The sequence below is a fragment of the Pseudophryne corroboree genome, chromosome 6 (genome assembly GCF_028390025.1).
Source record: "Pseudophryne corroboree isolate aPseCor3 chromosome 6, aPseCor3.hap2, whole genome shotgun sequence".
In the NCBI taxonomy this organism is placed as follows: domain Eukaryota; kingdom Metazoa; phylum Chordata; class Amphibia; order Anura; family Myobatrachidae; genus Pseudophryne; species Pseudophryne corroboree.
The window spans coordinates 431,763,304-431,775,899 of NC_086449.1; the positions used below are offsets into that span (position 1 = coordinate 431,763,304).

General features: G+C 43.1%; 1 protein-coding gene across 2 annotated transcripts in view; it reads right to left on the minus strand.

Annotated features, from left to right (window-relative positions):
* COG5 (component of oligomeric golgi complex 5) overlaps positions 1 to 12,596 on the minus strand; it is an 866,036-nt gene that overhangs the window by 91,280 nt on the left and 762,160 nt on the right. For both annotated transcript variants that reach the window (XM_063927060.1, XM_063927059.1), the window contains one exon: positions 5,593 to 5,669. In XM_063927060.1, coding sequence (XP_063783130.1) covers positions 5,593 to 5,669 — 77 coding nt within the window. The remainder of the gene's footprint in view (positions 1 to 5,592; positions 5,670 to 12,596) is intronic.

A 12,596-nucleotide genomic window follows, 5' to 3' on the forward strand; every position in this document is an offset into this window, starting at 1 on the left:
GGCAGTAACCAGCAACAGACTATGCCAGACATGGGGCTTCAGACTCTGAAACTGGCCTCAATCAGATCATAATTAGTTGGACTTCTCTTGGGTAATCAGACTTTTAAAAAAAAAAAATATATATAGTCACCTCTTCCCCGGTGACAACCAGTTTTGTGCCACTGCTTCAGTGCCTGTTAAGAAAATGCTTAATACTGTCTTCTATGAAAAATAGATTATGTACTATGGTGAAACTACAAGTCCCAGAAAAGGCCTGGCAGTAATTCACTTATTATGATTTCTAGAGCTGGCTGGAGTTTGTAGCAGACAGGGCCCACTGGAACATGTTAATCTACAATGAATCTTTTGTTTTCATTCTTTTCATTCTTGGAATAGACCATAGCAGTGCTTTTTAAATCCAGTACTTGTGGCAAGCTAACAGTGCATGTTTTCCATATCTCCTCACAGAATCACAAATTAAATAATTAGAGCCACCTGTGGATCTTTTAAAATGGGTCAATCAGTAATGAAAACACCTTTGCTCCAGCAAAGAGATATGGAAAACATGCACTGTTAATGTGTCCCGAGGACTGGATTTGAGAATCATTGCTCTACAGCAGGCATGTCCAAACTGCGGCCCTCCAACTGTTGAGAAACCACACATCCCAGCATGCCCTGACACAGCTTTAGCATTCTCTGACACCAAAACTGTGTCAGGGCATGCTGGGATATGTAGTTTCACAACAGCTGGAGGGCCGCAGTTTGGCTGCAGTTTGGACATGCCTGTTCTACAGGAATTAAAAATAAAAACAATCAGAGACTGTATTTGCTCCTAGCTGAGTTATACAGCAGTGAATGGACGTAATTAACCTCAAGGGCCAAAACACTCCAGCTATGCAAAGCAGTTTTCCCATGCTCCAGCCAATGAGATGCAAGTTGCTCTGATTGGCTGATTGAATACAATTCCCATTATTAATTTACGTTGAAGCTACAGCAGAAGTGTCCCTATGGAGATGAATAAAATGGTAAAGGATTTGGGGGAGTTTTATTTTAATTACATTACGGTTTCTTCTATGTTTTTATTCTCTTTTAGGTACTATTGTGGTTGGCTTTATTGCAGTTTCATTTTATTTGGGCACTCTAAACAAGAGCTAACCAGTTTTAGGTTGGTTTGGCATTATATGAGGACCGCATTCTGTGTATGCCCATGCTGCAGTAGCCTGCCCTGCCAAGCATTACCTGGCATTGATAATCACTTTTGCATGGGTACCCTATGTTCATTATGCCCCTGCTTTGGTGGTAATCATGTTATGGTTCTGTTTATGTGGAGGATAAAGATGATTGTTATATCTTTACTCTGTCTGGATCTCTATGCTGTGAGATTACACATGTAAGGATGAATAAGAAGGGGGCGTAAAACTGCACTCAACATAATGTGATGGTGTTGTGCAGAGAATGAGCTTGTAGAATATGAATGTAAATACAAGTTTATTTGAATTGCGCCACATTGCTCTGAAAGAAATCAGGTGGATGCCTTTAGGTATAGCAGGAGACTGCTATACCTCCCACTAGGTTGGGTGCGATATCCCGGGACACAGCTTGCTGACGGTCAGAATCCTGACGTTCCTTAACACTAACCTACCACTCCTGCAGCCAAACTCTACGTTTTACCACCTACAGTCTAACCCTAACCCCAATACTTATCATCCATATCCTTCTGGATTCAAAATGTGTCTGGATTCCGCTGCCGGAATTCTGACCATCTTTACATTGAGTGCTGGGATATTGACTACATCCCCTCCCAATTTATGTTGCATGTCCATGTGATAAGGAAATACTGTAAGGAGCAGTCAGGTGTATTCCTTCAAGCAGCAGCTTTCACATTGTATAGCAGTATGAGGCTGCTATACTTCCCAAGGCAAACAGAAATCTGTAGTCTAACGGGGTGGGAGAGCTTTTTGTTTGAAGGTTTTCTTGCATCGTTCCTCCAGGTTGGAATGCTTAACATCTTTTATACATAACCATATCGGACGCTCCCACCACGTAGAAACAATAACCACTGGTATATTTAAATGGAACGGGGACTTTCCTAACCTAAGCCTTGAAAATATTCTTAAAGCTTTCTTACGGTTGAACAAACAACTTAGCATCATATTCCAAAATGAATTACAAAGTGCTACAACGCTGTGTCACCTGCGACTCTGTACGTGTTTGAAGTCGCAGCCCAGTGTCTCTAGCCCACTTTGAGTGGTGTTTGTCTGTGTCTGACTGTACACGACACTTCGGAGTGACTCGCGACTGTGCTGCCCGTCTCGAGCCATATGGTGTATAGAGACTAGACGTATGAGGACACATCTGTTTTTACACCAATCATGAAATAGTTGCCTAACAAATGTCATAATGCTGTATTTGAGTGTGTCAGTTTGCCATCAGTTACTTCTATAAAACTGAGAAGTGCTCCCTGAAATAACTGCTTCCAAAAACAGCACCAACACAAAAGCTGCAATGAACAAAGCAAACATACTGTGTGCTATAATTGTACATTGCGTTCTTTTTCAGCCTCTCATACAATACATGTGTATTTTAATCTGCAAGATTACTTCACATTTTACGGAGTATAATGAATGAAAATAAATGAAAAACTGCTCATTAGAGTGACAAGTACAAAAGGGTGGTTATAAATATATAACACTTATTTTATATCCGGTACTGTTTATAACTTTCCATTTACTGAACTGGCTATGCTGACTTTGTATTTTGTATATCAATCAGAAAATAGAATTAGAAAAGAGGCAAATATTCATGAAGTCAAGAATTTACAGCCACACCAACAGACATGGGGGGTCATTCAGAGTTGATCGCATGGTAGCAGTTTTTTGCAGCCGTGCGATCAGATAGTCGCCGCCTATGGGGGAGTGTATTTTAGTATAGCAAGTGTGCGATTCGCTTGTGCAGGGGAGCTGTGCAAAAAGTTTTCGTGCAGTTTCTGAGTAGCTCTGACCTTACTCAGCCGCTGCGATCACTTCAGCCTGTCAGGTCCCGGAATTGACGTCAGACACCCGCCCTGCAAACGCCTGGACATGCCTGCGTTTTCCATGGCACTCCCAGAAAACGGTCAGTTGCCACCCAGAAACGCCTTCTTCCTGTCAATCTCCTTGCGATCGGCTGTGTGAACGGATTCTTTGTTAAATACATCGCACAGCAACAATCCGCTTTGTACCGTTACAATGCGCCTGCGCATTGCGGTGCATACGCATGCGCAGTAGTGACCTGATCGCTGTGCTACGAAAAACAGCAGCGTGTGATCAGGTCGGAATGACCCCCATTATTTTCCGACATATACATGGATGCTCAGGTTCCACTGCAAAGTGAACCAAGTTCTAATAGGGATCACTGAAGCAACATGTTAAGCAATGCTGTACAAGGGCACATGGGCACATGGCATGATGACACTGCACTGAGTGGGCAGGGCTGCCAGCACTGGGAAGTACGGTACTGCAGGGAGCATCCTCAGCTGTAAAGGCTGCAGGGAGCATGCCCAAGCTCCGGGTGGCACTGCAGCAGCGATACTGGATGCAGGCATCCTGCTAGCCGGATGCAAGGGCCGTTGGGCATCGAGGTGCCGCCCACAGCGCACTGCTTGCACACTCCTAATTACAGCCCTGATGTTAAGTTCACTGGCCCTCATTTAAAGTTTGATGTACAGATGCGTCCTCATAAATCTATCATCAATACACCATGTGAAGATGCCTAGTGTGAGAGAAATGCCAGGTCCTATGCAACTCTGCTAACATCAGGCATCTATTATTGCTGACATTTTTTTATCTTAAGGGGGGTACACACGGCGAGACAAACAACTTAGCATCATATTCCAGATTGCTTAGATATTAAGCACGGATCTCTCTGTGTGTATGCCCATAGTGATAGCGATGCGCGGCTCCGCACGTCGCTATCGCTGACTCTAGATTTGGCATACATGCCAAATCTAGTACATCGCTCACTTCACTGCTGTGTAAAGTGAGCTCCCCCCTCCGCTCAGCACACATTACGCTGAGCGGGGGAAGAGATGTGCTCTGAGCGGTCTGTAATAGATCGCTCAGCACACATCTCCCTGTGTGTACGGGACTTTAGTTGCAACACAATGTGACTAGGACGCATGAGGATACTCTGCTGATTAAATGACACATGTATATTGTGTGTGACTGTATATGGAGCGGAACATAACTTGTACTGGAAAAAAAGCTGTGGCTGCTAGATTGTAGCAATTTGCGTACAGAGTCAGAGACTCAGTCGCTTACAGACATACATGTGTCACATATCAAATTAATTAGCACAGTCTCTGCGTGCGTCCAAGATGCATTTTCGGCAAAAAAAGACACCCTACGCTAGCAGAGTCTAATACTACCTGGCATGCTGAGAGGTGGCTGTTCCATGTGACTGCAGCAAAGATGAATGAGTACACATCTGTATATCCAGAAAGAATGTGTAATTTTGCACCTTGGCAAAACCAGTATCCAGACTATAAATCTACACTAAAAAGGTCTACAGTCAATTGGTCTACCACTAATGGTAGACATGCATTAGGACAACAAAGTCAAAAGGTCAACATGTAAAAGGAAGACAGTCCAAAAGGTCAACATGGGCAAAAGGTCAACATGACAATGTTCTACACACATTAGGTAGACACAAGTTTTTAAATTTTTTTTTCAACTTTTTCATACTTTACCATTCAGGTGGACTATGATTGGGAATAGTAACCTTGCCCAAAGCATGCGAGAGGACATGGTACACTAATGCGGCTTGTTTGTGGCAGCAAAGTGACAAAACACCCTCAAAAAACAAACAAACTGTGTCTACCTTTTTTTTTTTGTTTCCACCCATTTACATGTCGACATTTCCTAATGTCAACCTATTTTTTTGTCGACCTTTGACCCTGTGTACCTAATACATGTCTACCATTAGTGGTAAACCTATTGACTGTAGACCTTTTTAGTGTAGATCTAATAATCCACACCCGCCAAAACCATATTGCATTAAAGAGGACAGGCAAATATAAAGTCTGTGGACAGATTTTAAATGCACTCTCAATTGCAGTGTAAAAACAAAGCCACAACTAAGCTGTGTACTAGATGCAGGAGCAGTATTTTCCTTGAATGCTTGTAAAAATTACACTTGCACCCGCTTGCATTACAACATGGACTGCCCAGCTAAAAATGTGCCCCCTATGTTAGCATTTCTCCTACTGAAGCCCACTGTGCAGGGCCACAGCACAGCATACTGTACTAATCGTTTTCATTTTGTTATCAAATTATATCAGCAAGAACATTTTTAAACTACAGCTTGATTACAATTTTTCCAGTGCAGATATTGGTGTATAATAAATTGTCACCATAACTGAAAGCAGTGATATAAATCTAGTAACCGGCACCTCAGGAGTGAAACGTGGAGCAGACATTTGTCACCAATGTATTGCGTCTATGACACAGCACTGCACGGTATATTGATGTGCACTTGCTTTTTTGACAAGGAAATAGTAAGCTTTCACAAAGTCATAATTTTTATCTTTGTCACTTATTCAAGATGTTTCTATGGATAATTATAAAGGAAACTTACCGGAATGATCTCAAAAGCCTGTATGACTTTCCAAGGTCAGCAACCCTTCTGCAAAGAGGAGCCACTGCCAATTCCATCTATAAAACAAAGACACGTTTACTCTATAGCATGATGTTCAACAGTAATGCTAATCATATACATAGTGTCTACATGTCTGCGGTATGAAAACCCCATGTACAGTATCTATAATTATTGCTTAACAACAAGGTAATTGTGTTACAGTTGCAATAGCATCACCAAGACAATCGCTACCACGGACAATGGACATCAATACTTGGTATAGTAAAGAGATTTTCAATAACTTTTGTAATAAGCATGCATCATTGTGAAATTACACTGTGGGTGTGTTAGTGTGTATTACATTTGCTAATAAATCTACAATAAGACCATAGCCAAAACCTGGGACACACTGCCTGATTTGGTCAGCTAATTTAAAAACAAAAAAGGAATACTATACATAGAAAAACCCCATATATATCCTCATTTGAGTGACAAATTCCATTGTCCGCAGCTGTATTATAATGTGTGCAAGACTCCTACTGCGACATTCCCTTATAGTTGCTATGAGAACAGCAGAAGACCAGTTATAGCCAGATGCAGAGCATGTGTGGATACTATAATATGTTAGTTCTGGTTGAAATGGACTAAATTAGCCTGAAACTGCTGTCTCACACCCAATTCACCTCCAGTGGTAATCCTACCTGATTACCCAGGCTGAAACACTGGCCACTGTGTGCAGAATACATGGCTAGGATACACAAATCATATATAGCCACATAATCTGAACACAGATGAAGATCTGCTGTGTCTGCTGCAGAACAAACAGAAAACACGCTAAACATACTATCTTACATTTATAGTAAGATAGAGAGAGAGAGCATGTTTAACGTGTGTTCTATGTGCTCGGTTGCACATGTACTTTAGAATTGTTTTCTAGTAAACACCTTCAGTCATGCAATAACGCATGTGAGATGCATGAGCCTTAATGGATGAATCTCCTGGACAGAAATAAATAGGATGAACTACTGTACTGTATTCTGGAAAGTAAATGTACATTTAAATGAAGAACTCAGGGGGGCTTTGAGACTAATCACAAAGACTCAGTAAATGTAAGAAATTAATTTCATGAGAGATGAGAGTGAATTGCAGAGACTGAGTATTGCCTATGTAACCTACCATTATGCTGAGCAATCAGAAATGCGCTGTGTGATTTGCACTGTGTGATTTGTTCATCTCACAATCCAAGAAACTACATAAAGCTCCTCCTTTCTGCTAATTCCATAGCGTTTTAGACAAAAACCACACAATATTGCCTAATATGCACAGCCAGAGGTGTAGCTAGGTGCCGTTGTGCCCGGAGCAAGGGTATGTTTTGGCGCCCCCTTCCCCTGTACTGAATTGGGGGCCTGGCCAACACGTGGTGGCATGTTACATTTGAAAAGAAAAAATATAAAAAAAATCTTAAATTGACCTTGTGGAGGTAAGGGTGGAAGTTTCATTTGTGCACCCCCTATGTTTAATATTGGAACAGTGCGCATTGAAGGCGTGCACCAAAATATGGGGACGTGGCTTCATGGGGAAGGGGCTTGGCCACATAATAGTGCCTATTCAGATTACACCACACAGTATAGTCCGTTATTCACATTACACCACTTAGTAGTGTCCGTTACATTACACTACACAGTAATACCCCTTATACACTTTACGACACACAGTAGAGTCCCTTATACATGTTACACTTCTGTAGAGCCACTTATACACGTAACACAACAGTAGAGCCACTTATACATGTTACACCACAGTAGAGAAGCAATTACACATCATACCACAGTAGAGACGCTTATACACATTACACCACAGTAGAGACGCTTATACACATTATGCCACAGTAGAGCCATCTATACACAGAATACAACAGTAGAGCCACTTATACACATTATGCCACAGTAGAGACACTTATATCAGAGAGAGAAGTGCTGCAGCAGCAGCTGGGGCAGAGAGAGTTGCTGCTGCATTAATGTAGAGAGAGGTGCTGCAGCAGCCGAGGCAGAGAGAGGTGCTGCAGCATCTGGATACAGAGAGGTGCTGCAGCAGCTGGGGCAGAGAGTGGTATTGCAGGACAGAAATTACCCTGCTACACAGCTAGAAGCAGACAATGAGACATATAAAGAGGGCGACAGAGCTCTTGCATGTGATGGATGTCAGTGTCTCCTGCTGTCGCTTCTGGTCGGCCTTGTACCCTACCTAGTCTCTGAGTCCGAATCAGTGTCCGCCCCTCTGCTTCTCCTCCTCCTGCTCTGTGGCTGCCCATGGTATAGCAGACGGAGAGAGGGGGTTGATCAGGCGGTTGCGCACCCTTTATCTTTTCCAGCGTCCGGAGCTCGCGCTCCACTGGAGCCACCCTCGCTACACCCCTGTGCACAGCTACTGATTCTGGTAACATGGCGGATATGCAGATGTGTAAACGGAATGTTCTGTTGGTTTACTGTATTGCACCCATTACCCATGCTTTGTCTTCTGCCAAGCCATAGTGTCTCTATGCCAGCACTCCAGCACCGGCAACAGACACCTTTGTGTCAGGATGTAACTACTTTACATGGAATTCTTTAATATTTCATCTGATCTCTTTTTATGTTAAGATGATGGTACTGGTATCTGTGCTGACATGATAAGTAAAGGTCTCCTTTTAAAATCGATATCGCAAAGAAAAGAACACCTTTTAAAATCATACCACACCAACTTTTTCCCACTTCCACGCAGAATGGATGTTTGATATACGTCAGCACCCAAGTCTACTAAGTAACTCCCATCTATTTACTAAAGTTTAGTCTTTGTCTTCGCCACCATCCCTGGGTCTACTGTAGGTCAGACAAGCATTTCAGGTATAAATGTAAGGGTAATGGGGAATGATGATTTTCCCGCACAGCATGTATAAATGTCAGAAATGTATTCTAATCATATGGGAATATTCATATAAAAGGTTTATATTGCCATAAACTCTAGCCAGGCTGACTTAAGATTTTCTTTCCACAGGATTTAGCAGTATAACCTAGGAGGTCATTCAAGTCATAATGAGACTCTACTATAGTGTACACAATTTCCATTTAGAATTCAGCTTTACTTGCTTTACATAGACCACTTGTAGAATACAAATGAATGATTATACACAGCATATTTATGTAAATGAGTATGCACAATTTGTTACAATATACTATGCATTTGCTATTACTTTCATCTGTCTTTAGTCGTGTAGTGTGCTGATGTTTCCACTCCCATCAGCTGTTCTCTGGTTTGCAACGGATGAAAGTAGAAGAAACTCATTGCAGTAAACTGACTGACTGACTAATTCTTTCACCTTTATGTTGACTGGAAGACTCTGTTAAAAATGATATATACCAGCTATCATTTGATATATATATTGTAACACTGTAAGGGTACAAGGTGCTGTTTCCTAGGGTAAATGGCAGCACGCAGCAGCTGAGGAATCACACAAGTCCAGTTTCTGGTGCAACTGACCACAGCCAGTTTTATTATACAGAAAATAAAACAAACACCAAAAGAAAATACCTTGCCTGTCCGGCACTGACTAAACACAAGATGTTCCTAACTATTACTAAACAAAAAACACAGAGTTCTCCAGTAAGCACTGTATAGCTCACTTGTATCAGGAAGCGTGTTTCTCTCACAGAGATCCTCCAGTCTTCCCAGGCAGTCTGCACACATTAATCATACATACTGCTTGCACTTTAACCAAATGGGACCCCCAGTCTGTACTGTGAATTACCACATCATCCAAATAGGCAGCTGCATATTTTCTATGGGGGTCAAAATGTTATCCATCGCCCGTTGAAAGGTTGCTGGAGCCCCATGCAGGGTAACATCTTATACTGGTATAGCCCCTCCTGAACCGAAAAGGCTGTTATTTCTTTTGCGCTATCAGTTAAAGGTATTTGCCAGTACCCTTTGGTCAGGTCCAACGTGGTGAGAAACCTGGCTGTTCCCAGCCTTTCTATAAGCTCATCCACACGGGGCATGGGGTATGCGTCAAATTTGGGCACCTCATTTAACTTACAAAAGTCATTACAGAAGCGTATGCTACCGTCTGGCTTCGGGATGAGAACTATGGGACTGAACCACTCACTGTTAGATTCCTCTATGACTCCAAGTTCTAACATGGTTTTAACTTCTTTAGAAACAGCTTCTCGCTGAGCTTCAGGAATCCTATATGGCTTTAAATGGACCCTGACCCCTGGTTCTGTGACAATGTCATGTTTTATTATGGTCGTACGGCCAGGCAGCTCTGAAAATATCTCCCTATTTTGGATGAGAAATTCTTTAACCTGATTGTTCTGATCAGCTGATAATGTCTCTGACACCTTTACTGCGGGAAGCAACCGAGGTGAAGACACCGAAGGGCAAGGCTCCGCTGACAGAGACAACCTATCTTTCCAGGGTTTGATTAAGTTAACATGGTAGATTTGTTTGGGTTTTCTCTTTCCCGGCTGGTATACTTTGTAATTAACCTCATTCACTTTTTCCCTAATCTCAAATGGACCCTGCCATTTAGCTAGGAATTTGCTTTCCACAGTGGGTACCAAAACAAGAACTCTATCTCCAGGAGCAAATTCCTGTATCTTGGCACTCCGGTTATATACCCTCTGTTGAGCACTTTGGGCCTGTTCCATGTGCTCTCTGACAATAGGTACCACGGCTGCAATCCTATCCTGCATTTGTGTTACATGTTCAATAACGCTTCTATAAGGAGTGGGCTGTCCTTCCCACGTCTCTTTGGCAATGGCCAACAGCCCTCTGGGGTGTCTACCATACAACAAATCAAATGGAGAAAACCCCGTAGAGGACTGAGGAACTTCTCTGATGGCCATTAACAAGTAGGGCAACAAACAATCCCAGTTTTTCCCATCTCTATCAACAACTTTTTTTAACATACTTTTTAATGTTTTATTAAACCTTTCCACCAACCCGTCAGTTTGGGGATGGTAGATGGAAGTCCTGAGGTGAGTGACCTTAAATAATTTGCACAATTCTTTCATGATCCTTGACATAAATGGAGTACCTTGGTCAGTCAAAATTTCTTTTGGTATTCCCACTCTACTGAAAACCTGCACCAGCTCCCTAGCTATCGCCTTGGTTGTGATAGTGCGTAAAGGGACAGCCTCAGGATATCGAGTGGCATAGTCCATAATTACCAGGATATACTGATGGCCCGAGCAGACTTTAACAAGGGCCCCACGAGATCCATGGCTATTCTGTCAAACAGGACCTCTATAATAGGCATGGGAACTAGTGGGCTCCTGAAATGGGGTCTAGGGGCATGATACTGGCATTCAGGACAGGGAGAACAATATTCAGACACTTCTTTATAAACCCCTGGCCAAAAGAACCTTTGTAAAACTCTTTCAGTGGTTTTTTCTGCCCCTAAATGTCCTGCTGTAATGTGACTATGAGCTAAATCTAGTACAGTTCTCCGATAAGGTTGGGGAACTACCAGCTGTTCCACCACATCCTCACTCCTTTTGACAATGTGGTACAAGATCTCATTACAGATGGCCATGTGGGGATACGTAACCCTGTCACCTGGTACCACAGGTTCCCCATTAACAACCTTAACATTCTCTCTAGCCTTTATTAAGGTAGGATCCTTTAACTGTTCAGACGCAAACAGATCCTTCTTTACCTCCAGGTCAGGCACGCTTTCAGTTGTAACTACTATGTCTCTGTTCCCAGCAAGAGGGTCCTCACTGGACTCCCCATCTGTCACTTCCCCAGCCAAACTAGCAAAAGGCAAAGGGTCAGAAAGTTCCGAAGACACACGTACATCCATAAAATCACCGGTATTATCAACTGGCTCTTTACTTCTCACATCTGTTGATAACCGTGATTCCCACAGTTTCCAAAAATGAGGAAAATCCCTCCCTATTATGGCTTCATGCACCAAGGTGGGGACCAGTCCTACTTTAACAATTGCTGACCCACAACAAGTTTCTATATTCACTTCAGCAGTGACATAATGTTGGGTATCCCCATGTATGCAAGTTACCCCAATAGGTATTTGCTGGACCTTTAAGGGGTTCACTAACCCAGCTTTCACAAGGGTAACTAAACTTCCTGAATCTAGCAAGGCCTCTACCCGGTTACCCTCTAAGAACACATCACACATTTGTTTTTCCAGCTCAGGTGAAGGTACCACAGTACAGGCTAACCTAGCAAAGAAAGACATTCTGCGACATTCAAAGGCAGCATCACATTGCATGGGTTCTTGCGTGACTGGGCAATTGGCAATAACATGACCTGGCATACCACACCTAAAACATTTAACCACACGATTATCAACCCGTTTGGGCAGCATAGACCATTCTAGCCCAATTGGCCTGTCTCCAGGGCCAGTATTTACAGTCTCTCCAGCCTTGCGTTCTCTTAACCGCCCAGCAACATTTTCCCACGGAACAGTCTTACCAGTCTTTACTGAAGGGCGCTGTTGAGGATCTATGGGTTGCTGGGTGGTCATCAGTAGTTCCTCTGCCACCAAATACCTCTCTACCATGTCCACTAATTGGTCAGCAGTATCCGGGTTTCCATGGCTCACCCACTTGCGCAGGACCACGGTCAAAGATCTCAAATAGCGGTCCATGACAACTCTTTCAACCATCTGGGGACCAGTTAATGTCTCTGGCTGTAACCATTTTTTTGTTAGCTGAATAAGGTCATGCATCTGGGAGCGAGGAGGCTTCTCCATGGCGTACACCCAACGGTGCACCCGTTGTGCTCGTACTGACAGCGTGACTCCCAGGCGGGTCAGGATCTCAGTCTTTAGTTTATCATAGTCCCGAGCCTCAGCAGGGCTTAAATCAAAGTACGCTTTTTGGGGCTCACCTGACAGAGAAGGTGCCAGCAGACTGGCCCTGTGTGCTTTCGGCCAGTTCTCACACTCGGCAGTCCTTTCAAACGTGGTCAGGTAGGCCTCCACATCATCAGCCTCTGTCATT